The sequence below is a fragment of the Zootoca vivipara genome, chromosome 5, assembly GCF_965207765.1.
Source record: "Zootoca vivipara chromosome 5, rZooViv2.hap1.1, whole genome shotgun sequence".
In the NCBI taxonomy this organism is placed as follows: Eukaryota; Metazoa; Chordata; class Lepidosauria; order Squamata; family Lacertidae; genus Zootoca; species Zootoca vivipara.
This window is the reverse complement of record NC_142588.1, coordinates 91544030-91571957: the sequence shown is the minus strand read 5'-3', so window position 1 is coordinate 91571957 and position 27928 is coordinate 91544030. Positions and strand designations below refer to the sequence as shown.

General features: G+C 47.9%; 1 protein-coding gene across 2 annotated transcripts; it reads right to left on the bottom strand.

The window, feature by feature from the left end:
* Positions 1–68: 68 nt before the first annotated feature.
* On the bottom strand, positions 69–27916 carry RNPEPL1 (arginyl aminopeptidase like 1). 2 transcript variants are annotated; one of them, XM_088669295.1, is made up of 11 exons: positions 26597–27916; positions 20288–20428; positions 18626–18777; positions 17416–17532; positions 15744–15991; positions 12885–12998; positions 9607–9719; positions 7234–7342; positions 5387–5614; positions 4495–4637; positions 69–3182 (listed from the first exon to the last, which is right to left on the bottom strand). In XM_088669295.1, exons 1-11 carry the CDS (start codon positions 27644–27646, stop codon positions 2910–2912), a joined length of 2688 nt encoding a protein of 895 aa, XP_088525421.1. In that variant the 5' UTR covers positions 27647–27916; the 3' UTR covers positions 69–2909. The 2 variants fall into 2 exon arrangements, with proteins under 2 accessions (XP_088525421.1, XP_034989522.3); XM_035133631.3 differs by having other exon boundaries at positions 15756–15991; positions 26597–27876.
* Positions 27917–27928: the final 12 nt, after the last annotated feature.

The window sequence follows — 27928 nt, the reverse complement described above, 5'->3', positions numbered from 1 at the left end:
GAGTGGGGCTGAGGTTGAGACAAGCATAGATGGTGCAGTGGGGGGTGGGAAAACAGGCAAAACTGAGATTCAGAAAGTCACAAAGTTTAGTTTAATTCAACATTTATCAGTGATGTTATCATAAGGCATCAATGTACGTTTAAAAAGAATTTCCACCAGGGTTACATACATTCTCTCCGGGTGGGGGGAGGACTGCAATAAAACAGAGGCCTAAGGCAGCCCGAGGTGCAAGGTGGGTGGTGACAAGACTCTGCCAGGATGGAACTGCTGTCAAAGGGGTGCATGCCAAGAGGGGCCAATTATTTGCAATGTTTCAGATGGGTGGGTGGAAAGGGAGGGAAACCCCCACCATATCCCCCGCTATTGTTAACTAAATTTAATCTCTGTTGTGAGGGAGAGACAAGCTTGCTGTGACTTCAGGATACCACAAATTAGGTGAAGCATCTTTCCGATGCCTGTAGTTCATTATTGCTGCTTTATCAAGCTTTGAGGCGAAACACCAATACTTCCAGAAAATCAATTTAAAATCAAAGAATGGGAGGGCAGAGCAAATATGTAAACAGCAAGCACCTACTATTTTTATATGTTCAGACTGCTGCCTGAGATTCCTCGCTCCTGCCTGCAATATGTGCCAAACGTGGCCTCTCTTTTTCCAGAAGGGGCGACATTAACCAATGTTCTTGTTGAAATGTGGTGGCCACGAGCACAGGAAAATCCCATGGCTGCTCCACACTACTTTGTGCGACAGGGAAATAAGGAGGGGAATTGTGTGTGTCACTGACTGCAGGTCCCAAGGAAGAGTCTGCCACGTTCCCCAAGTGCACGGGGACAAGACATCTACGGCAGGGGTGAGGAACACTTTTTGGGCTGAGAAAAGCAGTGACGTTTCAGCAAAGGGAGGGCCAGACACACCAAGTCACACACCCTTATCAGACAAAAACACACATGCTGAACACAGAGCAGCCCCCGCCCCACCTGCAATTTGCATTGCCCAAAAAACCCCAACCCAGTTCATTTCAACAGATCCGTTTTTGGTGATGCAAACTGTAGGTGCTGGGAGCCCGATACAGATCGGAGCCATGGTGTGGGAGGTCAAGGGCTTTTATCCCCCTTGGGTATGTTCCCCATCTGGACCAAGTCCCAATGCCTGCAGTTTGCCGCTTTCTCCCGCCCTCCTGATAGAAGGGGGGCCAAAGAGAAGACATTCAGGGAGCCTGATGGGAAACCTCCGAGGATTGCATCCATCCAGCCCATGAATCAAAGGGTTTCCCCATCTGTTCTTTACAGGATCACAGCAGCAAGCACCAGCATATTCTCGTCTACCACAAAGCGTTAAGCAGCCCTTCGGGCACACTCAACTCTAAAAAAGGCAAACAGAGTTAATTTAAAAACACACACACACACTCCTGTACTGCCTCCACCCCTGGAAGATATGGCAATTTCCAGCACCCTGTTTGATTTTCATTGGAAGCCTCTTTGTAGACCTATTTGTTCAATCCTCAGCTCTCTGCTTCTTGCAGAAAAGGGCACTCAGAGAGATATTAAAAACACAGCCGCTCCCACAGCAGGAAAACTTGACGCTGCACCATTTTGTCCACTTCCAGCCATCTTCTGAAAGATGCACCAATGCCTCTACATACGGTTGCCCTTCCATTCACTTTTGACAGACGGCAGTTCGGCTGGCTGGTCAGAAGGGCATTGCATAGTCAGTCTCTTGTTTCTTTCTGCCTAATGGCCAGGAAGGAAAGGCTTTGCTGGTGGGCAGCAAGGCTCTGAGCTCGAGAGACAGCTTTGGAAGAAGCTGGCTTTCATATTCAACGGTTGCTTTCTCATCCAGAGAGAGAGAGACTTAAAAATGTCCTTAGCCAAGACACAGGCTGAACAGGACACAAAGCATACCGTTCTGCACTCAAAACCTAGCCTGTTTGTCCATTCCTATGACCATTGGGAAGCACCAACAGACCAGAGAGACAATCCGCCAGAATCTTCACTTCTTCTGGCCTCCTTTAAAATGAGCAGAGTTTGCACACTTAACAAATGCGGAAAGTTCCCGGAGGATTGTGCCTGAGTTTGCCACTGCATCCCATTTGTTAATTTGCAAGATGAGTTGGGGATGCGAGTCATCCTTACCTGCTGTTTTCAGAGCTGCGTTCCAGACACTAATGAAGGATTCGCAGCGTAGTTTTAGGAAAACAGGCCCCTGGCCCCATTACAGTTAGCTGAGTGGGTTTGGGTGTCAAACGTCCCGCAAAAAAGAGAAAATCAGAAGTGAAATGAGAGGGAGATTTCAAATCCACCCCGTCTCCTAGCCTTTAACGTTTGACCATCTTGATGAAACCAAGGCATTGCTTGAAGGCATTGTTCTAAACCCTCCACCTCCTGAGTAACACAGTAGAAGAGCACAAAAACGGAACAGGCTCCCCCATCACTCCTTTTCTGTTCTTTGCAGAGCACTGCCAAACCTTCAAATATCCATGATCCTGATAGTGTTCCCCCCCTCCCTTTACTTCCTTGTCAGTGCACAGCCAGTGGCGACTTTGCCTCTCTGAAGGCCTGGGGGACACAGCCCCTCCCAAGTGCCCGAGACAGAACTCTTCCCGTTTGCAGTGGGAGAAGAAAAGTCGCCCTGGAATCCACATTCATGATGCATCAAGTCAACAGATCCATCCCGTAACAGTTCCCGCTTGCAGCTAGAAGGGGAGACATCCCTGATATCTGGCTGTGCCAACGAATCGGGCACCGGAAGGCACATTTGTGTGTGTAATGGGGGTGGGTGGGAGCGACAACAAGAGATCCTATCTCCCCCCACAAGCTGTGGCACAGAGGGTCAGGAGGCAGCACTTGGTTCATGTTGCCCCTCGTCTGGCTGCTGCTCCTCCACTTTCAAACGCCCGGCATGAGCTGGGGAGCTAAGCAGACACGTTTACGTCCCTGAGAGAAATGGCACTATGTGCAGCTTCTGGGGGTTTGTCCTCTACCACAGCAGCCAGAGGGTCTGCCACAACAGCTGTCGCGTCCATGGCAAGGAGTGGGTTCAGGCCCTGCGTCAAGATCTGCTGAATGGTCTTCCGCAAGTTGGGGTGCAACTGGTTCTGGGTCTGGTAGAAAATGTCCAAGGCAAACGACTTCAGGGTGCCGGTGCAGAGGTCCTCGTACAATGGAATTGTGTACATCCGCGACATCTGCAATACAAATGGGACTCAGCAACCGTACAAAAATAAATATGCATTCTGGTTTAGAGCTAACAATGAAAACTGATAGATTGGTGGTACTGCATAAGTCAGCCAAAGGACTGGCTTATTATTATTATTATTATTATTATTATTATTATTATTATTAAAATTTGTATACCACCCTTCATCCAAAGATCACAGGGCAGTTCACAACATAAAAATACAAAATGAGAACACAAAATACATAACAAAACAAAAACAAACCAAAAAACCCCTCCCACAAAAACATTTTTATTATTGCGCAAACACATTATTCTTGTATCATAGTAAAGGGGAAAGTACTAGAGCGTACAGCAGCAGATATATTCTATGCTTATGAGAATATTTTATTATTTTGCTAGTTATGCTGTTTCAAATGTGCCTTTTATATTTGACTTCACTTAGTAATGTTTTCTTTTGAAATGTTTAAGATAATTTTTGTTAACTTTGCTCTGCTAAATGTGCATTCTGCAGTTGACCTCCTCTGCAGTGTTTTTTATAAAAACGTTTAGGTTAGGATAATATTTTAGTTTCCTGTGAATTATGTTTGAATGTTAATTGTATTTAACTATATACTTTATATTCAACTTTCTTCAGTAATGTTTTATTCTGAATTGTTTTATTTGCTGTTTTAATGTAGGTTGTAAACTGCTTTGAGATTCCCCCCCCTTAAAAATATAAAGCAGTATAGAAATGAAATGAAGAAGAAGAAAAATAGAGATTCAAAAGTGAAGATATAAATAGATTGGCTTCTTAAAATCTACTGAAACACCATGAGTTGCATCCAAGATACGTTCAGATGCCCTGAACTCCAAGTTAGTGATGTCCATTAATTTCATTAAGTCCTCCTTCTTGTTACACCCTCATCTCTTATCCCTCCTCTCTCCTCCTGGGCGATGCTTCTTCGCACTTTTCCCACCCACATCCAAGATTTTCCTCCACCTCGATTCCCTCCTCTGTGTAAAGCACCTCCCACGGATCAGGAAGTCTTGGTTTGGCTCGCAACCTTAAACTGGGCAGGCGGCCTTTGGTGACCCACTCTCTCTCAGCCTCAGTCCTCTGTCTGCACTACAGGAAACATAATACTGACCTGCCTAACCTCATCCAGCCCACCAATGAGTTCAGCCACCAGTTTCCACGTGCCGACAAACTGCACCACACACCTGATCCACACACTCGGTCATTCAGCAGGAGTTCCAGGGTCTGTTGCACGCAGCTTGTTTCATGCCCAAATCTCACGCCCCCGAGAGACACAGGGTGTTTTTAATCTGGAAGTTAGTACCTGGTTTTCCAAGAAGCGCCGGACTTTGTGAAGATCGGGATGGTAGTCATTGCGGACAATGATCTGCAGCCAGCGGATGCGAATCTCTGCATTCATGCCGTCCAACTGAGCCGAGTAGCATTCAGAGAGCTTTGATATCACCTCTGAAGAGCACATACGGAAATGTTCAGAAATGGAACCAGGGGGCCTGGCAATTCTCCAACCCAGAAGGGCTTCAGATCCTTGAGAAGACTGAATTTGCAAACCTAACCCAACCACACCTTAACGCGAAAAATGCCCCTAGATTTTAGTCTGCCTCTGGCTTGCTCTGAGGTTCGTATGAGCAAAGGCAGCTAACATTCACTGCCATTCACAGCACGGCCGCTTCAGCTCATATGGTGAGATACTCTGAACAATACTAAGGAGGAAATGAAATTCATAGGGACATAGGAAGCTGTGGTAGACTGTGCCGGTCCACTGCTCTATCTAACTCAATACTGTCTGCACTGGCTGGCAGTGGTTCTCCAGGGTTTCACACAGAGATCTTTCTCAACTCTACCTGGAGATGCGAAAACCAGACCTGGATTTTTTTGCATGCAAAACATGGTCTCACCCTAGTCTCCCACTCTTTATGGGAAGGCACAAGGCATGTGAAATGTCCTCAGGCTGCCCACAGCTGTGTCCCATTCAGCTGTACTCGCCACACCCAGTTTCAGGTACAGCAGGTGTGTCAAGTTTCCCAGGGGATCCTGTCCTCTCCTCCTCCAGCTCCGTACTACTGGCTGGTCACTCATGCTCCCATTTTATACTTAGGGCTGCCTGCCATACAGACCTTTTACTCGCGACCTTCAAATTTTTCTGGCTGAGCTATGTAGGGACTCAGGTGCTCACCTGCCAGCTCAACGAAACTCACCTTCAGGCAGTGGAGACCCGTCCAGCAGCCTGTCAAGGAAGAGCACGGTCTGGAACGTCCGCCATTCTGCAATATCAACACTGCCACCAGCAGCCACAGCATCCAGAGGCTCTGCGGTCCAGAGGCTGAAGAGCGTCTCCACAGGGCAGGTCAGACTGGATCCCTGAGATAAGTCTGGCTCAACTAAAGGAGGACCCGTCGCATTGAGCCAGCGTTCAAACTCTAGTCCTGCAACAGACACACAAACCAGAATCAGACAAGGAGCAGTCTGGACTTCTTTCCAGCTTGGGAGCAGTCAGGTTTCTGTGAGCACTTGCAGCTGCGTTATACTGGATCAGGCTGCTGGCAGAATACTATCTGCACTGGTACGGCAGTGGTCCTCTAGCATCTCAGGCACAAATATTTCTTCAGTCCTGTCCCCGGGGATGTTTTTCGCTCGTGATACCAGTGTACCATTCAACAGTGGATGGTACTCGCTAGAAAGGCTGTGGACTCTCCTTCATTGGAATTTTTAAAGCCGAGATTGGGTGGCCATCTGTCTTGGACACCTTAGTTCAGATTATTGCATTGTAGGGGGTTGAACTAGATGTTCCTTGGGGTACCTTCCAACTCTACGATTCTGTGATTCTATGAAACTGGGACCTTCAGAATGCAAGACGTGAGCTCCACAACGAAGTAAAGCAAAGCATGGGTCCCAAGTCTACGGACCATGTGCTAAGGCAATCTTAATCTCCAAAATCACAAAACAATCATGACTCTCCCTTCTCCCCCGCTCCAAGCCCTACTCAGATAATGATATGATGGAGCTTTCTCCTGGCAGGCACAACACCAACCAGTCAGAGAGGGGAAGGAGGACAGGGGCAAACTCTTGAAATTGCAAGCAGCAATTAAATTAAATACAAATCCAAGCCACCCAACTCTCCACATGTCTTTGCTGCAGGCTACACCCTGTTAAATACTTCCCTTTTCTCCTCCCAGCTCTTAAGTGGCGTGAACTTAGAACAGCAACAGCATGAACTATATTCATATTCATTCCAGTATCAGTGGTGAGTCAGCCATCAAAAGCAATTCACAGTTGTGACTTCCTTGAACCCAGCCCCTGGCTTCTCCTCCTGTGCTATGAATTGCAACCTACAGATTTAGCTTAAGCTGCAACAGTGCAAGAAACAGTCGAATCACTGGCAGGCCAGAGGGGACAGCTCTTTGCTGCTTCTCATAGAATCATATAATTGGAAGAGACCCTGAGTCATCAACCCCCTGCAACGCAGGGATCTCAACTAAAGCACCCAGGACAGATGGCTTGTCAAGTCTCCAATGAAGGAGAGTCCACCACCTTCCAAGGAAGACTGCTCCACTGCTGAACAGTTCTTACTGACAACAAGTTCTTCCTGATGTTCTTGTAACTTGAAGCCATTGGTTCAAGTCCCAACCTCTGGAGCAGGAGAAAACAAGCTCACTCCATCTTCTATGTGACAGCCCTTGAGATATTTGAACCCGGCCAGATGAGCGGGGTATAAATAATAAATTATTATATTATTATATCCTCTCAGTCTCCTCTTTTCCAGGCTAAACGTCCCCGGCTCCTTCAACCGTTCTTCATCAGGCTTGGCTTCCAGACCCTTGGTTTCTCCCATCCCATTCCAGCCTCTACACCACCTGACTGCCAAAGAGGTCCACACAAAGCACCATGACTGTGGAGCCATCCCCTCTCTCTGTCCCTGTCTGAATGGCACAACAGGTGCTGCACTGCATACCCACAGAATGAAGATGATGCTAGTGCAGAAGCTCCCAGGGTCACTTATTTTCACTTCAACGAAAGCAAAAGCAGCAAATGTGTTCTTCTCTACCTGTTCTGCTCTCAATGCATTGTTCTTTCAGTTCTGGAAAGAAAGCCAGGAAGGAATCCAAGAGATCTTGGGCCACAACACTAGTGAACTTGTACTTCTCGATGTAGGCCTGGAAGAGAGCCGGGAGAATGGGTCAAGGAGTTGGCAAGTTTCAGGGGAAAGAGAAAGACAGTTAAGTAGCAAAATCTATATATATATAAATGTAGGCATTGCGCGCGCAGAGGTCACAGCCTTTCTCCATAACTGCTGAACCATAATGTAACAAATTTGGCCACAACGTTCCATGCCCATCAGGGAGGGATCTGGCATAATTTTTTTCCAAAAAAACCACACCTTTCACACCTAAAATAATGATTAAACACAAAAACGTGGCGCCCAAATTAGACGTCACCACCAGAAGCTCTGAAGACTCCAGCAGTATCCAATAGAAAGGCAGATTGCACCCTGCTGCCTCCAAAGCTGCACCACCAGATGACATCACAAAATTCCACAGCAACCAACTGAAAAAAGGCCTTTTGCAGCAACAAGGGCCAGCTTTTTCAATAGGCCGCAGCATTGCCAAGCAAGGAAAACTGAGTAGGCTGCACCATTCAGTAGGCCACAGGCAAAAACAGAATAGGGCCTTTCACAATGGGGTGGTCACAGGGATGAGGCACAACAAAGGGAGGAACACATAGCCGTGGGGGGGGGGGGAGGACCCTGAATCCGCCAAAGCAGTGGGGGGGGGGGTTGGGACAGGGAAAACTGAGTAGGCCTCACCATTGCCCAGTAGGCCACAGGCAAAAACAAGCAGAATATGGGGCTTTCACAACCGGGGGGGGGGGGTCCACAGGGATGAGGCACAACAAAGGGAGGGGGGACACATAGCCATGGGGGGGGGGAGGAAGAACCTTGAGTCAGCCAAAACAGTGGGGGGTAGGTTGGGACAGGGAAAACTGAGTAGGCTGCAACATTGCCCAGTAGGCCTCAGGCAAAAACAAACATAATATGGGCCTTTAACAGGGTGGGGGAATCACAGGAATGAGGCATGACAATGGGGGAGGGGGCTCACAGGGATGAGGCACAACAAAGGGAGGGCGGAAACACATAGCCATGGGGGGGGTAGGACCCCGAGTCAACCAAAGCAGTGAGGTGTGGGGACATTTTCAGGAACAGGCGTGGGTGGGGGGAGTCTTATTTTTGAAACACAGTAGGGGAGTCAGGGTTGGGACAGGGCAGGTGAGAGGACTCTAAAGGGAGACTCTGAAGGTCCATTTAACAGAAAAAAGGTCCATTTAACACAAAAACCCACAGCAACACGTGGCTGGGCCAGCTAGTCATATATACAGTGGTACCTCTACTTACAAATAACTCTACTTACGAATTTTTCTACTTACAAATGGAGCTCCGTCCGCCATCTTGGATGCGGTTTAGATAGGATTTTTTCTACTTACGAATTTTTAGATAGGGTTGCTTCGACTTACGAATTTTTTCTCCCAATGCATTCCTATGAGATTTGACTTACACATTTTTTCGACTTACAAATGTGTGTTCGGAACACATTAAATTCGTAAGTAGAGGTACCACTGTATATATATAACGAGGGAAGGAAGGGCAATAACGGAGTAGGCGAAGGGGGATGGAACAAGCATGCAGAGGAAAAAGTGAAATGCAACAGGTAAGGAAAGTCTATTTCCCAGAGGAGACTGCATAGTGGGGAGAGAGAGAGAGAAAGAGAAAGAGAAAGAGAAAGAACTTATGTAAACCAACATTGTTGACCCACATTACCACTGACACCCCAAATCATGAAACTCCTTCCTCCTAAAGATTCACTAAAGGACATTCATCTGTCACAAGAACTTCCTTTAAATTATTTGGCACTTCAATCCTTTAGGAGGGCCAGGCTGAACGCAGAAATAAAATACCTATATAATGCTCCAGGAAGTTGTTGGTAATTGGGGAGCAGGGATGCAACTGGCATGCACGACAGGCAGCATTTCTTGGCATACATGAACACAAGACTCAGGCTAGTGAAAGCGAGGTCTCTCTGACAACATGTAGGCCACATTTTCAAGATGGGTGTTTGCCATGAAACCCCTTCTATTTTGTCTTCCTTCTCCACTACCTCCCAACTCCTTGCTTTGACTGAGTTGTTTTAACTGGGACCCGTTGCTGATCTATGTCACCAAGCGGTCTCCTGCAGAACTGTCCTCATCTAACAAACAGCTATTTTCAAGCCCTTGCTTAAAGCATGCCATACTGCCTCTCCTCCTCCTTTTCTAAAATTGCCACCCCTCTCTTTCTGCTGGGTGTCTCAAAGGGAAATCCATACAGGCAAGAGTCTCACATACATGCACACAGACACACCCCACCTCTGAAACCCAAGTTACTAACTCGAAGGAAGGCATCAAAGCGTGCTGGGTCTCCACAGAGCTGAGACAGGTAGTAAACAAAGCAGTAACCTTTCTCGTACGTGAAGAGGTTCATCAGATTGCTAGGATTCACACCTGTAAGACCAAGGGATGGGTAACAGGCAAGGGGAGGGAAGGAGAGAGAGAGAAAACACAACAGTATCTTGGTAAAGCTGCAAGCGAAAATGCCACCAAAAGCTTCCTTGGTCCACAGCTTCTTCTCCTCCTCCTCAAATTACGGCTTTTAATTACTTATTTATACAGCATCATCAGTGTCTATGGTGCTCCATAAAGTTTCAGAAGCAAAACATGAAAACAGGCCCCTGCAACCCCACATGCCAAGAGTTTGCAATCTGGAGCAGGAAATGGAGAAGGCAAGAGGGAGAGGGATGAATCTGTGGTCACAGCCACACTTCTTCAACCAGGCATTCGGTTGATTAAGATTCTATGGCTTTTAAAATCTGTTTGTGGGGGGGTGTTGGCTTGTTTTTGTTTTTTTATGTATTTTATATTCTCATTTTGTGTTTTTGTGCTGTGGATCTTGGAAAGGAAAGGAAAGGAAATCAGGAAGACCAACATTTTAATAAGGAATGGGGAAAATTTATAATTTATCTTAAACACCATTGTAAACAGTTAAAATTGTTAGTAGGATTGGAATAACACTTGTAGTTTAATGGTGAATTTTGGACACAATGGAGAGGTGAAAGATTTGGATTATTCTAAAAGATGCAAGAGGAAATGGTTAGCAATAGGACCCACAAAGGGGAGGAGGGAAGTCCAGGAGATTCTTTGGAATCTTGTTTCTGTGTTGTATGTTGGATATGTGACTGTAAAAATTTAATCTGGAAAAAAACCCAAATAAATAAATTCATAAAAAGGGAAGGGAAGGAAAATAAAAATAAAATAGCACTCTCAAATAGCCCAGTCTCAAATCTTCCATTCTTGGGCAAGGTGATTGACCGAGTGGTTGCTGAACAACTCCAGGCACGCCTAGAAGAAGCTGACAATTTGGATCCCTTCAAGTCGGGATTCAGGCCTCATCATGGGACTGCAACTGCCTTGGTTGCACTGGTTGATGATCTCCAGCGGGCTAGGGACAAAGGTAAGAGCTGTTTCCTAGTTCTGCTGGAACTCTCAGCGGCTTTTGACACCATCGACCATAACATCCTTCTGGACCGTCTAGAGGGGTTGGGAGCTGGGGGCACTGTCATACAGTGGTTCCGCTCCTTCCTCCTGGGCCGTGTCCAGAAAGTGGTGGTGGGGGATGAGTGCTCAGACCCCTGGGCTCTCACTTGTGGGGTGCCTCGGGGTTCTGTCCTCTCCCCCATGCTTTTTAACATCTATATGCAGCCGTTGGGAGAGATCATCAGGGGTTTGGGGCTGAGTGTTCATCAGTATGCGGATGATACCCAGCTCTACCTCTCTTTCAAATCAGAACCAGTGAAGGCGGTGAGGGTCCTGAGTGAGTGTCTGGAGGCGGTTGGAGGTTGGATGGCGGCTAACAGACTGAGGTTGAATCCTGACAAGACAGAAGTACTGTTTGTGGGGGACAGGAGGCGGGCAGGTGTGGGGGACTCCCTGGTCCTGAATGGGGTAGCTGTGACCCTGAAGGACCAGGTGCGCAGCCTGGGAGTCATTTTAGACTCACAGCTGTCCATGGAGGCGCAGGTTAATTCTGTATCCAGGGCAGCTGTTTATCAGCTCCATCTGGTACGCAGGCTGAGGCCCTACCTGCCTGTGGACTGTCTCGCCAGAGTGGTGCATGCTCTAGTTATCTCTCGCTTGGACTACTGCAATGCGCTCTACGTGGGGTTACCTTTGAAGGTGACCCGGAAACTACAATTAATCCAGAATGCAGCAGCTAGACTGGTGACTGGGAGCAGCCGCCGAGACCACATAACACTGGTCATGAAAGACCTACATTGGCTCCCAGTACGTTTCCGAGCACAATTCAAAGTGTTGGTGCTGACCTTTAAAGCCCTAAATGACCTCGGTCCAGTATACCTGAAGGAGCGTCTCCACCTCCATTGCTCTGCCCGGACACTGAGGTCCAGTGCCGAGGGCCTTCTGGCGGTTCCCTCGCTGCGAGAGTCCAAGTTACAGGGAACCAGGCAGAGGGCCTTCTTGGTGGTGGCACCCGCCCTGTGGAACGCCCTCCCACCAGCTGTCAAAAAGAAAAATAACTACCAGACTTTTAGAGGACATCTGAAGGCAGCCCTGTTTAGGGAGTCTTTTAATGTTTAATCGATTATTTTATTTTATTTTTCTGTTGGAAGCTGCCCAGAGTGGCTGGGGAAACCCAGCCAGATGGGCGGGGTATAAATATATTGTTGTTGTTGTTGTTGTTGTTGTTGTTGTTGTTGTTGTTGTTGTTGTTATACCAAGCATCCCCAAACTTCGGCCCTCCAGATGTTTTGGACTACAATTCCCATCTTCCCTGACCACTGGTCCTGTTAGCTAGGGATCATGGGAGTTGTAGGCCAAAACATCTGGAGGGCCGCATTTTGGGGATGCCTGCTCTAAAGGATCTTGGATACCGCAGTTTGTTAAGGTTCTCCTAAGAATTTTCAGCACTCTTTACAAACTACAATTCCTGGGGTCACCTGGGAGAAGCCCCAGCTGTGAAAGAGGCATAAGAGTGCTTCCTGGAGGAAGCACACAAAGAAGGGCCTCGGATGGTGATCCCAGGGTCTGGGTTGGTTCATATGGGGAGAGGCGGTCCTTGAGGTATTACCATCAAGTAACCTAGCAGTTAGACCTTATGTAATCTCCTGGGGTTCTTACAGTGCAATCCTACAGAGTTCAGTGGGGCTTAGGCTTACTGTCAGGTAGTAAGGATTGCAGCCTTATAGACCCTTCTGTAGTCAAAGAATGTAAAGAAGCAGGGAGACGAGAGAAAGAAGGGAACCCAGCAATGCAGGGGCGTGTTGTGGGACTGAAATCTAAACTAACCACCTCCATACTTTATCGTGAAAGCTCGTTGCCTGCCCCTAATTTAGAGCAGCATTTTGATAACAAACAACTTCCACTGTGCTGTGATACTTCATGCTTGGCCTCTGTCTGCGACACTGAATTTGTTTTGTGGAACTGACCCAAGATGCAGCCACCTATTTCAGGCTTCGGGGGGGTGGAGGGGTGGGATGATATTACAGCCATGATAGCAGAAGCTCATGCATAACAGGAAGCCAGAGATGGGCAGGGTGAGCTGGCCTGTTTTATAAAAGCCGAGACCCAGCTGGCCAGTCTCAACACAGGACATACCTGGCTCCAGCTTCACCTGAAGCTTGCTAACAGGGTTGTCCTCCCCAAGGAGCTTCATTTGCCTGTGGAGGGCATCAAGGCGGAAGGCAGTCTCCAGGCACGTAAAGGCAGCACCTGCACACGAAAACAAAATGTATTGGTGCCTAAAGCCTGCAGCACAAAAATCTGGCTGTGCACTTCAAATATACATGTGGACTTCAGCTTCCCTTCCCTTTGCAGCCCCCCAGCCACCTCTTTTCTCTGTTCATTCTCTCTCCCAATCCCTCCAGCCCTCTCGCACTCCTCTCCTGGCCTTCTGCTTTTGCCTTCCCTCCTCTGGACCGCTCCCAGTTCCAAACCCCATTTCCTAACCTCCCCGTGACCCACCCTATTAGACCTGCTCTCTTCACGGGAGCTCACCACTCTGACCCAGTCCTTGCTACCATCTGAACAGCTCACCCACTGGCAGCCTGTTCCCACCCTTCTGTGACATCATGGAAGGCCAACCAAACACTCCCGAGAAGCTACATTGCCAAATCGCAAAACCCCTCAATCACGGCATTACAATTAAGATTCAGGGAAAGGAATTAGTTCATTCAGCCATACAACAATTCTACAAAGGGGTGGGCACACTTTAGGTTTGTGGCATGTACTTCCTCTGTTTTTCACTAAAACCCCAAGGGAACCCAACTGGAGACAACTGCAAAAATAGTGGGTAAGATATGGAATTGGTACAGGACGCCTCTGAGCACACGCTTAGCCCAGGAATTTATATCCAGAACCTGAACTCATAGTCCTGCCACACAAAAATCCACTCCTGGTTTCACCCTCCCCCCAAGCTTTCTTTAGTTCAGCAGCTTAATTTAGAGAATTCTGATCTACTGCAGATTGTCCAGAGATATACCAGTTGGTTGTGATCAATCTTCTGCCCACAACTGCTGTGAAGTAGGTCACTGTTTCAGAGCTGGTGAAATGAAGGCCAAGAGAAAGCAGCTAATCTGAGATAAATGACCAAGTTGAAATCCTGGGCTTCCCAAGAAATGCCCAGCATTCAGCAGAGGGGATGGCACAGGATCTCAAGGAAGCAGATGATGGAATGGTGTACACTTCAGGGCTGTCACCCTAAAGGCAATTTTAAATCAAGTTATGTGACAGCTGCTATCACATGTTGAACTGTTCAAGTGCATCACATAACCTGGGACATTTTCTGCATGGAACTGGAAACTGTTTTGTGTATCAGTTAACCAAGAATCAAGTTGCAACCCACAATTCATCGACTCCAGAGTAGTCTCATTAAAATTCAGTTGTTTCTGTTTCAGGGGTCCAATCAGTGGCAGAGCTTCATGCTCCAGAACTGGGGGGGGGGAGCAGGCAGGGGCGGGGCTGGTGCGCGCCCTGGGGGCGTGGCGTGGGGCAGCCGCGATGGCACCCCACTGGGATCACGCTGCCGGGGGCGGTGCACTCCCCCCACACTCCTCTTCCTCTGCCAGTGGGTCCAAATTGTCCTCTGATTTCCCTTCTTATTTGTCTTCAGAGGTCAAGGTTGGGTGTGATTAAAAGACACTGGGAGAGCGGGATTCTTGGTGGGGTAAGTATAAATAGATGGAGGGGGGATTTTGCTTGATGCTGCTGTTACATGTGTGCTGATGTACCATTTGATTAAACAGTAAGAGAAAGGGTTCACAGCAATTGTGAGATGATACAGGATTGCAGGACTCTGCAACCAGACTACCCTTCTAGAATTAACGTACCGAGACAAAATACTGAAGCAACCTTTTTTTAAAGCTAGTTCCAGACTAGCTAAGCTTCTCTCTTCTTTCCCTTGGGATACTGCCCTTGGGATACAGCCCTCACGATAACTGTAATGTTGCGTATGCAAAGAGGGAGAGGGCTTTCAGCTCTTCCCCCACGGTGTGCGGCTCCCTGCCCGGCTCTACCCTCAGTGTCTTCGCACAGCACAACTGCCCGAGGCAGGGTTCCAGGATCCGTGCAGGACCTGCACACTAAGAGGTGAGCACACAAAGGCTTCCCCACATCAAATGGCCACACTGAGCTGGGAGCAGCTTGGCATGGGGCCAGAAGCACGACCCCACAGCCTGTCTCTACTCACTGCCCCTCTTTTGCATGCGTAACATATGAAGAGAGCTATGTAGTTAATTAGGGCTACACTTTGTAAATTTTACTTTTAACATCTTTACTGAAAGTTCAAAAAGTACATAACTATATGTGCATCAAGTATGGTGAGACTCAAACAAAAAAGAGAAAGAGAGAAAGGGAACCCGTGCAGAAGGGGGAAAAGGGGATGTGGGAAAAACTCAAAACTGTGTATTTTACAAGGATGTTATTGCACTTTACCAGATCTTAACCTATTATAGTATTTGTAAGAATAGATTCCAAATGTCACTGAATTTGTCCATGGCAAGTCTGCGTTTATATGCAAGTTGTTCATACGTTGCGAGTTTGCGTAAGTCTTCAATCCAATCATAGAAGGGAATTAGGGCTACTATTGAGCCACGATCTAAAACCCAGTTCACATCACGGTTCGATCTTGATTAAATAATAGCCTTAATGATGGCTTTCGCCAAAGGACTGACAAACTGCTTTACAGTTGTGGGGAGACAAAGGGGAAATTTGCTCCCGAGAGAAGAGGAGCCATGCAGAGGTATCTCGAGCCTGGCTTCCTATTTGTTGAGAACGGTTATTTGGGAAGTATTAGGAGCTCCAAGAGATCTAGAGCGTCCGGATTGCAGCTCCCTGATGCTTTGTTAGGAACTGTAGATGCTATAAGAATGGCAGCTCTTGAGGGCCCCTGCTAACGGCACCCAGGTTGTTGAAACAAGCTCTTCTTTTCAAACTATGTAAACAATGTCACAGACCTACCCTGCCGCTTACCATAGGTCTCGGTGGTGATCCGGCGCTGAGCGTAAGTGGCCAGCCCCTCGCTCAGCCACATCTCTTCCCACGTGGCGTTGGTGACGGCGTTGCCAAACCAGCTGTGGGCCACTTCGTGGATGACATCGATGATGAGGAATTCGTCGCTCTCCAGGATGGAGGAGATTATGAAGGTGAGGCAGGGGTTCTCCATGGCGACAATGGGGAAAGAGGGAGGAAGGAAAACTATGTCGTACCTGGAAGGGACAAGGAGAGGGTGGGGAGGACGCAGGTCACTCTCAGGACCTGGGAGCCATAATTCTCACAAGTGTGTGGAAATGCATAGAGGACTCCTGGGACTTTGGGCTCTCAAATTTCAGCCGCGCCCTGCGAGACGCTAAAATTTGGTGCCCCTCGGCTCTTGAGCTCTGTTCTAAAGCATTGTTTTGGTGCCCCAGTGTGGCCCCACCAGTCGCGCCACCCTAAAACTGCCTGTTCCCAGTCTCTCCCAGCCCATCTGTGCACTCTGGGTGCGGTGGGAGGGGCACTGCCATTTAAGCAGTAGGGTTGGCTGTATGTTACGCATCCACCAAGCTGAGAGTGGAAAACCTGAGATTTTAACCGTGTTATGGGGGAGATTAAGACAGGGACTGGCTTTGTGCAGGGACTCAAGCCCTGTACCCCTCTGCACAAAATCATTCTGAAGTTCCCTTATAACGGCACACAATCCAATGGACTGGCCCCTTATTTATCACAGTCTTTCTACTTGCAGTAGGAGAATGAAAGAATAATGCAGCCCTCCACAGCTACAGCATTCCTCGCCCCCCCGCATTCACCTGCCACAATTTAAGAAGGATGATGACATGCTGGAACATGTGCAGAGGAGAGCGACCAAGATGATCAAGGGTCTGGAAACCAAGCCTGATGAGCAATGGTTGAGGGAACTGGGTATGTTTAGCCTGGTAAAGGAGAGACTGGGAGGAGATAGGATAGCCACCTTCAAATATCTGAAGGGCTGTCACATGGGAGATGGAGAAAGCTTGTTTTCTGCTGCTCTGGATGGTAGGACCCGAACCAATGGATTCAAGTTACAAGTAAGGAGATTCTGACTAAACATCAGGAAGAAATTTCTGGCAGTAAGAGCTTTTCAACAGTGGAATGGACTCCTTCAGACAGTGGTGAGCTCTCCTCCTTTGGAGTTTTTTAAGCAGAGATTGGATGGCCGTGAGTCACTGATGCTTTTGTTTAGGTTCCTGCATTGCAGGGGGTTTGACTAGATGACCCTCAGGGTCCCTTCCACTTCTATAATTCTATTCTATGATTCTATCACCCCATGAAGAGCCTTGAACAATTGTTGCATTCTTGATTGAGACTGTCTCATTATAACCGTTTGAAAATCCACCATTTAAAAGTCTAACATTTCACCCATTAGCTCTGGATTCTGATCCTTTTGCACTCCGTGTCAGAATGAGCCAGACTTTATATTATTCCAGGTTTTCTATGCAAGGAAACAACATGCTCACAATTTGGCAAAGCACCCTTAATTTCAGAATAAAACCCTTCTGGATGAGGCACCCGTTGGATGCCTGATACCATTCTTGGTACCCAAGAGGTGCGGGTGGCAGCTGAATCAATGCCTCCACAGATACCTTCAATTTTATTCCAAAAGCATCAAACCTACCTTCCCCATATATAGGGCCCATAGAGGCTCTCTGCGGCGCTGAGCCAGCGCTCAACCCGACCCGACAGTTTGCTGATAGCTGTTGACAACAGGCATGGTTCCGCCCACACTTTGCTCCTGTTACAAAGACAGCAACAGTCAACTCACTGACTTCATGCTGGTTCCGCCATTCATATCATTCACTAGTGATTTTGGATCCCTGTTACGACACTTAAAATACACATTTGCAGACAATTTCAAGATCTAAGTCAGCAGTTGTCAACCTGGTCCCTACCGCCCAGTAGTGGGCATTTCAGGATTAAAGGTGGGCAGTAGGGGGTTCCACGGCACAAGCTGAATCCTCCTTCCATTGAGCACTGGTGGGCGGTAAGGAAATTTTACCATCAAGAAAGATGCATTAGTGGGCGGTAGGATAAAAAGGTTGACTACCCCGGTCTAGTTACAGGTAGGTAGCCGTGTTGGTCTGACGTAGTTGAAACAAAATAATAAAATTCCTTCCAGCAGCACCTTAGAGACCAACTAAGTTTGTCATTGGTATGAGCTTTCGTGTGCATGCACACTTCTTCAGATACACAGTGTGACAAACTTAGTTGGTCTCTAAGGTGCTGCTGGAAGGAATTTTATTATTTTGTTTCGACTATCCCTGGTCTAAGTAAAGTTCCTGACTGATGATTAGGCAAAAGCCACAAATATTTTCCTGGATATGGAGATGCCACACTGTGTGACAGGTGTCTTGCGCCACAACCAGTCAGCAGTGTTCAAGCTGCACAGGTCTGATCTACAGGTGTGCAGTGTCCCATGTCACCAGGAACAGCTTTTCCTGATCCATCCAGCTCGATGACTTCCAAGCACAAGCCTTGCATTTACGCATTAGCCTGGTTGCCGCAGGTGAGCAAGGATTCCATGCAAGCGAGCAAGTGGGCTGGTGGAGGAGGCATAGATTGCTCCATCCTTCCTCCATCAGTCCACTTGGTTTCTATGACAGAAGTCTATTCCTCCACTGCGAGCATGGAAATGCAACAGGTCAGAGGAAAGTGCGTGAATCACTCTATCCCTTCTCCACCACTCTGCTCGGTAAGGAAGCAGTTTTCTACTCTTCCACCACCAGCATGAAAATGCAGGCTAGTAAAAGGAACAATGAAAACATTTGAAAGGCTGCTAAAGCAGCTCCTCACAATGAGCACAGCTCAGGCAGAGAAAAGTAGCTTACCTAGGACCAATGTCTGCAGGTACAAGGTCCCCTGCCACCAGGGCCACAAGGTAAGCAGGAATTGGGTATTCCATGTAGAACTGATAGGTGCCCTCTTCTTCCTCATAGGTGCTTTGGGTAGCACTCATCAACACTTGCATACCTGCAGGAGCCTGGAAAACAAGCAAAGGGTTGTCAGGATGCTCTACGGGCCAAGGAGACTAACAGCTGATTTGCACAACACTCAGTTGCCTAGTATGCACATCACATTTGCCTGCACAAGATCCCAGGTTCAATCCTTGGCCGCTCCAGGGAAGGCTGGGGAAGGCTCCCTGTTTAAACCTTGGAGAGTCGCTGTCAGCCTGTGTTGACAATACTGAGCTAGATAAACAAGGCAGCTTCCCTTGTTCCTATGGGGTGAAGCTCGTTCCTCTCTAACCACAAACTGTAGCAAAGGTTTGTTCTTGACTAGTGCTTGCAGTTGGTAAGTTTAACTACAAGTCTGGGTTTGGACAACAGGCTAAGCCGAACCTGGGCTTAGTTCAGCCCAGTGCAGGAACAAAACCAAAAAAGGAGTGGGGAGCAGCTGTGAGTTCTTCTCTGGGAACTCACACATTCACTGCTGTTTGGTGACATGCAAACCAGGCAAATGTGCACTAAAAAAAAAGAGAGAAATTGCCCATGCAATCCAAATTCCTAAGATAAATGGAACTCTATATAAACTGTGAAAATTGAGCAGATTTCCATAATTTACCCAAGTCTGCATAACTTTTTGTTGCTCTGCTAGTCACTGGTAGGTCAAAAGAGCAGTAAAGGGCACTAAAGCCCCAGTTCGTACCATTCATGCCAACCCTCTGGCACCTGAGATAACAACAACAACAGATTAGACAGTCGGACAGCTCTTTCTAGGAAGGATATTCAAGAGGCGTGAGCAGTATCAGTTGAAGCAAGATGTCTCTGCCCTAGCCTGGGGTGAGAAGAAGGGGAGATTGTGATCCACTAATATACCAACTAGCCAGTTTCTCATGGACCAGTATTGTCAGCCTTTCAAAAAAGATGCTGAATCAGACTTCAATCTGAATGTCAGGCAGCTACATTTGTGAGCAAGAGTTAATACTCAAAAGCATTTAACGCAAATTAGTTATGCCTTAAGAGAGCCTCAGTGTGTACTCTTGCTTTTTAAAAATTTAAAGCACACCCATGGACCGCAGGGTTTTTTTTAGTAATAAACAATCCAAAAAGCAAACCCACACAAGTCTGAAGTCAGCTCAGCCTAATCTTCCAACCACTTGAGTGAAAAAGGAGACACAGATCAAGTCTCTTGTGCTGATTGAAATGAATCAAGAGGTTTAAAAGACAGTGGCTCACGGATGCCCAAAGTGATGCTTATTTCAGAGTCCAACTCCTGAAGAAAAAGAACCAGAGTTCTTTGGGCAGAGGGGGGATGCAAAGAACCTGACTGCCTACCTGCACATGGCCTTCTGGCAATAGACCCAGCAGATAAAGGAAAAGTTGTTAGCCAAACACCCACCCCAGAAGTATTGATATGGTGTAAGGGAAAGCAGCAAACTTTGTTCCCGAGCAGGTCTGTTCAGACAGATCCCAACATTTCACAGAGCACAGCAAACCTGAATGAATGTTTCTCCTCCCTAAGGAAATGGTGGTTTGTGACAGGCTTCCTACCTTGACGATGGCGGAGTAAGTACATTTCACAGCCGGCGTGTCAAAACAGGGGAAGAAGGAGCGGTTGCACACGGAATGGCCTTGCGTGAAGACAAATGGCTTGGCGTTGCCATAGGTCAGCTCTGGATCCAGCCACCAGATCTAATGACGCAACAAGAAGGAATGTGTGAGAAATGACAGTAATAAAAGCAACAGCCGTAAGGGAGCAGAGAGTATTTTCTAAAAGAGTGAGACGAGTTTCATTTTATTAAGCTGCACACATCACTCATGAGGGAAGAGGAGAGGGAGGCAGACAAGCTGGCAAATACCCCACCGTGTGTCTGTCCATGAATAAGTCAGACTGTGTCCTTTTCCACCACCAACATTGGCACAACTGTAGTGGAGGACCAATCAACTGCCCTGTATGAAAGTGAACTAGAAGAGGCAGGCAAAGACACCATCACAGTTTATCAATGTTGAAAGCTCGACACTGACAAAAACCCCCACATATATTAAGCAAAATAGAAACATCATCACCCGACCCCACACCCCACCCACCCACCTCTTTTCCCCTTTTCTTCCCAATGTCTCAACAAATGAAAGTGATTTGTAAAAATGTTATGAAAGACATTGCACATATCTTTGTAAACCAAGAAAATCTTTAATAATAAAATAAAAATAAAAATCAATGTTGAAAGCTGTCTAATTGTTAATAGTTAATTACTTATCCACCTTACACACCTTAAGGAATGGCTCCTCCCAGGCGTACCTTACCACCACTTCAGATCACCAATTCTTTGCTCTACAAAACTCAACTGCCTTGAGGAAACATACCAAATGCCATCTCTGCATGCTTTTTGTTAGCAAGCTCAAGCATCAAATTTTGTTCAAGAAAGTGTTAAAATAACACTGACATATGCCCAAGCTGGTGTCATTTCAACATTGCTGCTGCTAGTTTTGAAGTATTGTTCTGTTTTTAACAAGTATTTTGTTTTGATTGTTTGATTTATGACTTCAGGCATTCTATCAAAAAGTGACAGTAAGCTTTATAAATAAAAATGAATATTCAGAGGGCATCAACAAGCCAAAGGCTGGCTGGTTTCTTTGTCCCCCACTTTCCCTTCATGCATGCTTTCCGTTCTGGAAATGAAGGTTTTCCGTTTTATCATCTCCCTGGTGCCATGCATCTGCTCTGGTTTCACAAACCAGAATAATAGCAACTCTTTCTATGCTTGATTTGTAGCAAAGAAATACTTCTCTGTGTAACTGCAGGGAAGTCCCCCCCCCTTCCATGCAATTGTTCTTCTCAGCAACCCTGACTCACCTGACCTTACCATAACTGGAATCCACTGCACTGGACTAACCTGCACTGGCGGCATCACAATGTGTACAAGTGCCATTAGAAAACAGAATTAAAATGCAATGCCAAAAACAGCAGCAGGACTTACACATATGCCCAATTTCTACATATGCAGCAAACCTTGCTCACAGTGAATCCAGATGACCCTTAGCCATTTGGTAACTTAACCTTTGCTTCTGCCCTCCAGATGTTTGGACTATTATTTATTATTTTTATTTATTAAATTTGTATACTGCCCTATACCCGTAGATCTCAGAGTGGTTCAATTATAACTCCCATCAGCACAAGAACATAGGAAAAGCTCTCTCATACTAAGAACGGAAGCCCTTTTCAGACTATCTCAGGAAAAATGATAGTTTGATGAACTCGCGAGCAGGATTTGAAATATGAGCAACAGAAGGAATTAAGAGAATATAGTATTGATGTGTTGGTATAAGAAATAGAAGGTATTGTGCAGCAAGGGGGGGACTGAAACACAATGGAAAATGGGGCAGGAAGTTGAGAAAAGTTAAATTTATTATGTACTGAAGTATATATGTCAAACGTCTGAAAATTCAATAAAAAAATTATTACAAAGGAAGCAAGGAAGCCAACTCATACTGAACCAAGCCACTGGTCCACCTTCCTCAGTACTGCCTACACAGATTGGCAGGGTTTCAAGCAAGGGATGTTCCAGGCCATACCTGGAGATGCCAGCGACTGAACACACTACATTTTACATTCTTTTTCTGATTCCATGATTAATCTTTCCATTGGAAGAAATAATCCAGGAGTCGTCCCAAACTAGGTTGCCCAGGCTCCAGACACAGACACCTCCATACTAGACCAACCCTCTCGCTCCCTTGGCCCTCAATCATAGTTGCATGTTGGGCCAGCTGACCAATCCCCTCTCTTCGCCCTCTCCCTATTTTTTTGAAAATTCCAAGCTTTAAACAGGACAGAGGGATTCAAGCATGCCGTTCATTTAGCGGGCATCTAGCTAGTTCCAAAGGCTACAAAGCCAATTTGTTATATACATTTGGATTTTTACAGTAAAGACTGTTCAAGCCTTCCTACAAACCTGTGCTTTACGCCAAACAGAACAAGGAGAAATGAAAAGCTCATAAAATGTGTGCCTTGTTACTTGGGAAGAACAGCAAGGGAGGAGTGCAGAGAAACAGAAGGAAATTAATCCAGAGCTGTGTCAACATTTCAAACGAAATGGCACAGAGGTCTCCAGCTGTCTTGACCACGGGCAGCCTTCCAAGAGGCAGCACAGAGAAAAGGCCTTTCCCACTGCCTCTTTTTAGAACCTGGTGGACAAGCGTGGCTTGTTCCATTGTCATGAAAAGCACACAACAGTAAAGATAAGAAGTCCGATTGTCCACAAAAAGAGAGAGAGAAGGATTTAAGAGAAAAATACCAACCATTTATGGATAGCTGCTCCTAAATGGGTTAAGCCCTATTTTCTCGATCTCACCTATCAAACAGGGTGAAGAGGGAATGAAAAGGCCCTGAGGATTTGAAATAAGGATGCGGAAATCTAAGTAAATACTACCGTATATCGTCCAGCAGTTGATTTCAACCAGATGAGAAGGAGCAAATAAAATCCAGCACAAAAAAGGATGGTGGCCAAAGGCAACAGATTCTGTCATCCCAGGGAGGGGAGAGAACATGCCTCAAGAGTTAGCCTCAGCCCACTGCTTTGTTTTGGTGCACGATGCTATGGAGAGTGCTGGCCCTGTGCAACTAATCGCCATAGTATGTAAAAAGAAATAAGGGAATTATAGCTGTGCAACCCTCAAAGAGCCTTAGGCCACCCTACATCCACATGATCAGGAGACTGTTCCCTTTGAGACACTCTAGAACTGTGTCCAGCCCAATGCTTTGTTTGGCGCATTGCTCTTGTGGCAGTATATGCAGAAATTAATAAGGAACTGGGAGTGCACACCCCAAATGAAACTTTGGGGCATTATATACCACACACCCACCTCCAGAAGAGTGGTATCTATGAGACACCAGAACATTGTGTCCACCTGGTGTCATTTCTGAGCAATTCACTGAAAAGTATGCTAGATCTACATCGAGAACTGCCCGATATATGTGGAAATGAGTAAGAAACTGGGATTGTGCACCCCACAAAACCAAGAGACTACCACTTTTGGATTGCCCTAGCATTATTTCAAACTCAACTCTTTCTTTTTGCAAAAGACACTGTTGGCCATGCTGGCCCATGCAAATCTTTGCAAATAAATATACAAATAAGCAACTGGAGCTGTACAGCCCACAATAAGCTTGGGGCCACCACAAATCATACTTACCCAACCAGAAGACACCCCTTCAGGGTGCCCTAGCACTGCACCCAGCCCAGCCCAGCAGTCAAGAGCATTGGGTCCACACTAATAATTGCCAATGCATGCAGAACTGGGGTTGTACATCTGGCACTAAGCTTTGGAGGTTGAATTAGAGGACCCTTCCAACTCTATAATTCTATGATATCAAGAAGACTATTTCATTTTGGCGGAAGGGACTGTCAAGTGTGCTTCTCTTTGTTCCTTGTTCTTTTTTAATTGGCTATTATTTACATAGGAGCCGCATGTCTGACCGTGTCTTGTAGCAGATACAACGTTAGGGTGACTCAAAGGCAATAGTCTCTTGCTTGCAGAAGTGCATAACCCTAGCTCCACATTTTCATATATGTTGGCAATTATTCGTGTGGGCACAGCCCAGCATGTGCGACGGTGTCTTGCAACAAAATGAAGCATTGCTGTGGCGATTCAAAAGCAACAGTCTCCTGGTTGTATCGGTGTGTGGTTTTGTGTGGCCCCCATCTGTTGGGTGCATGCCCCCAGTTCTTTATCCATTTCCCACCCCCCATATATTGATAATAAATGGGATGGAGGAAATACACTTCCCAGTATCCTGAGCCAAATCAAAGCACTGGGTGGCTACAGTGCTAGGAGTGTCTCATAGAAGATACTCTCCTAGAGATGCTGGTATAAGACCTCTTATGGTAGCCCAAAGCTTTGTTTGGAGTGCACAGCTCCAATGGCTTATTTGCAAGTAGGATTACCATGTGTTAAAAAGCACTGCACAAAATCAATGGCTTGATAGAGAAGAATTCTTAAGGGTCTTGAGGGTCTAAAAGGGGAAAGTCACAGAGATATACAGCATACACCAAAGCTTATTTTGGGGTGCAGTGGGATGTAAGCCAATTGCTTACTGAAACTGCTTATCTAGCATCGTTGCAAATTGTCTTTGGGGGGAACTGGCAAATGGTCACCAACTCCAGTCCTGTTTGCAGTCCAGCTTTTCTAAAGAATCCTTTAAATTCTGGTTTCATGAGTGTGCTGGAAATTCTATGCAGGGAGATCCCTAAACTCCCTTCACATCGTATCCAGGATTCTCGGGGGGTGGGGGTGGTTCTTATTCCAAATCTCAGTCTCCTTGACTTAACAGTCACATAGCTGTTTTCTTGACAGAAGCCTTGTGATGGTACCATCCGAGTGTGTCCTTGACAGCTGTTCCCCAATTCTGACCCTACCTTCTAGAAAGAATGTGGCAAGAATCAAAATCCGAACATCTTCTGGAAGTGATATAATATCCTATATAATAGAGAGGATAGAGAAAAAGGGAGTGGAGGCAACATATTTTTTTTAATGTTACTCCATGAAAATGTTTTGTTATGCATGCAAGTTATTATCAGACACCTGTTAAGTATTGGGGGGGGGGGGAAGTTGAGTTCATTACAAATGCCATGTTCATTGGAAAGGATAAGGCAGTGTTAGCAGCTGTCACAAGGTGACCTGTAATAGATCAAGAGCAAATGATAGCTGGTTGGAGGGTGAAGGGAGGGGGGATTCAAGTGGATCCCTGCCCCCACCTGTCCCACATGCCTATTTGCAGAGGAGACTTTCCAATATCTTAAACCAGTATGATATCCAAACTGGGAAACTGTGCATTAAGGGCTCATTGGTCCCGGTTTGATATTCTGATTTGTAGCGAGCCTTCAGACCAGTTTTCCAGCTCAGATGTCACAGGAAACTGTGGTTAAGAAACCAGAAATCTCCAATTACAGCTGGGTGCACAAGAGGATGAAGGAAGCATAGAGGAGAAAGGAGCAATTGAACTTTATTAATCATTTGTTGTTCGGTCAGCCCCATTACGTTTGATGCAGACCAGTGTGGCATGACAGCTAACGTGATGGATTTGGAGGTAAACCTCACAGAAGTCTTTCCACATATTTTTGCCTGCCACAAAAGCCTTGCCTGTTGCGTAGGATGCTGGAATGCATTCTAGGAAACACTCACAGCTTCCACAAGGGTCCAGGCAGTAGTGCTGGATCTCTTCAGGAGGGTATCCTCCTGAATCAAGAGGAGGAACCTTTATGGCTCTCCAGATTGTGTTGGCCTCCAACTCCCATCAGCCCCAACCAGAAGACCAATGGCCAAGAATGGTGGAAGTCATAATCCAATTATATATGGCAGACCAGTTTCCTGTCCCTGCTCTGGAACATGCATCAATTGTTCTGCTTTTCTGCATCTAACAGGTTACCCCCATCTACTAATCTAGCTACCACTGTGGCAAAGTTCCCTACTTGTAACGTATTTAAATGCATTCATTTTTTATTCTTTTTAGCAACTTATCGCTCAGATTATTTTTCTGCATCCCTTACTGTCAGTTTGCATTTCTTTCGCAATAATCTGCTTTCTTTTTCTTGTTCCCTTCACCTGGATAAGGCTTCCTTGAACAAAGCTGGCCTTTATAACTTCCTTGACTCTGTTCTTTAACCACGCTGGTATCCTCTTGGACCTCGCAGCATCTTCCGTACTCTAGCCGAGCTGCTGTCAAAGGGCAATCAGCTCCAGATCTGCACTGCCTTTACCACCATCACATTCCACTGCAAGTTATCCCCTAAAATGACACCATGAGCACCACCCACCCACCCCAAAACACAATCTTTGGGGTTGCACAGAGAAAGGGGCACTTACAGCGGGTGCATCGATCGTGGTGTAGCGGATGATGACCTGGAAGGGCTGGTGAGGCTCCAGGGAAGACGGTAAGGAGATGGTGAGGGCCGAACCGTAGTCCGTGAAGGGGTCCACCCTGAAGAAAAGCGGGCAAGGGGCCACCGAGGCCGGCGCGGGGTCGTCAGGGAAGGTGGGTATGGGTGGAGGGGGCACCCCAGGCACGAGAGGAAAGTCGGAAAAGGAGCATGAAAAGTGGTTGATGGGGCTGGCTGGGGCAGTGAGGGGAGAGTGGGGGGCAGCTGCTGCACCCCTCAGGGCTCCCTCGGGGCCCGGCAGAGGAGTCCCATCCTGAGAGCCAGGGGCAAGGGGGCAGTCTGGTGAAACCAGGAAGTCGGGGGGCCCTGCCACTGGGCAGCTGTGGTGGCAGCAGTGGGCGGTCAGGGGGTCTGCCGGGGGCCCGGGACCCGCCAGCTCAGGGGCCAGGGGTGGCCCCAAGGCCGAAAGTGCGCTGGGGGTGCTGAGCGGGCAGTGCAGGTGGGGGTCCGAGAGGGGCGTAGGAGAGGGGCACCCCGTGGGCGGGGAAGGGCAGCGGGTCAAGAGGCGCCCGGGGGCCGGGTCGCTCCTCTCCGGGCCGGACAGCTCCGAGGAAGAGGAGGAGGAGGAAGAAGAGGAGACAGGAGCGGGGTCCCAGGCGGGGCACCTCGGGGCGCCATCCCCGCCGCCGCCGCCGCCCCGGCTCTCCGCGCTGCCCGGCGAGGCGGCGTCGGGGAAGACGAAGCCGCAGCGTCCACCGCCGGCCGGGGAGGGCCGGAAGGCGACCGAGGCGACCCGCAAGGCCGGGTGCGCGTCCAACACCAGGGCCTGCCGGCGGCTCTGGCTGCCGCTGCCGCCGCCACTGCTACTGCTGCTGCCAGCTCGGCGTCCCCGCCGGGCGCACAGCTCCAGCACCGAGCAGCCGGCCAAGGCGCGGGCGTCGGGCCGCAAGTGCAGCCCCAGGCGGAGGTGCCGGAGGCGGAAGAGCGACGAGCTGGAGGCCGAGGCCACGTCCGGGGGGCTCTCCGAGGCCGCCATGGGCGGAGGGCGCCGGGCGGAGAGAGGCGCGCGCGGTGGCGGCGGCGGGCGGCCCAGGCGGCGGCTATGTGAAATCCATGGGCGGGAGGCGGCGGCGCGGCGGGAGGCTCGCGCAGGCCGCTCGGCAGCGCCAGGAAGAGGCTCGGCCCGGCCCGGCCTGGCCCTGCCCAGCGCTGGGGCCTGGCTGGCTGACGGACGGGCTGACTGGCTGCCGGGCTCGCGTGCGGCGCCTCGCCGAGGGTGCGAGGCCGTCGGCCGCCGGGAGGCGCCCGAGGGAAGCGG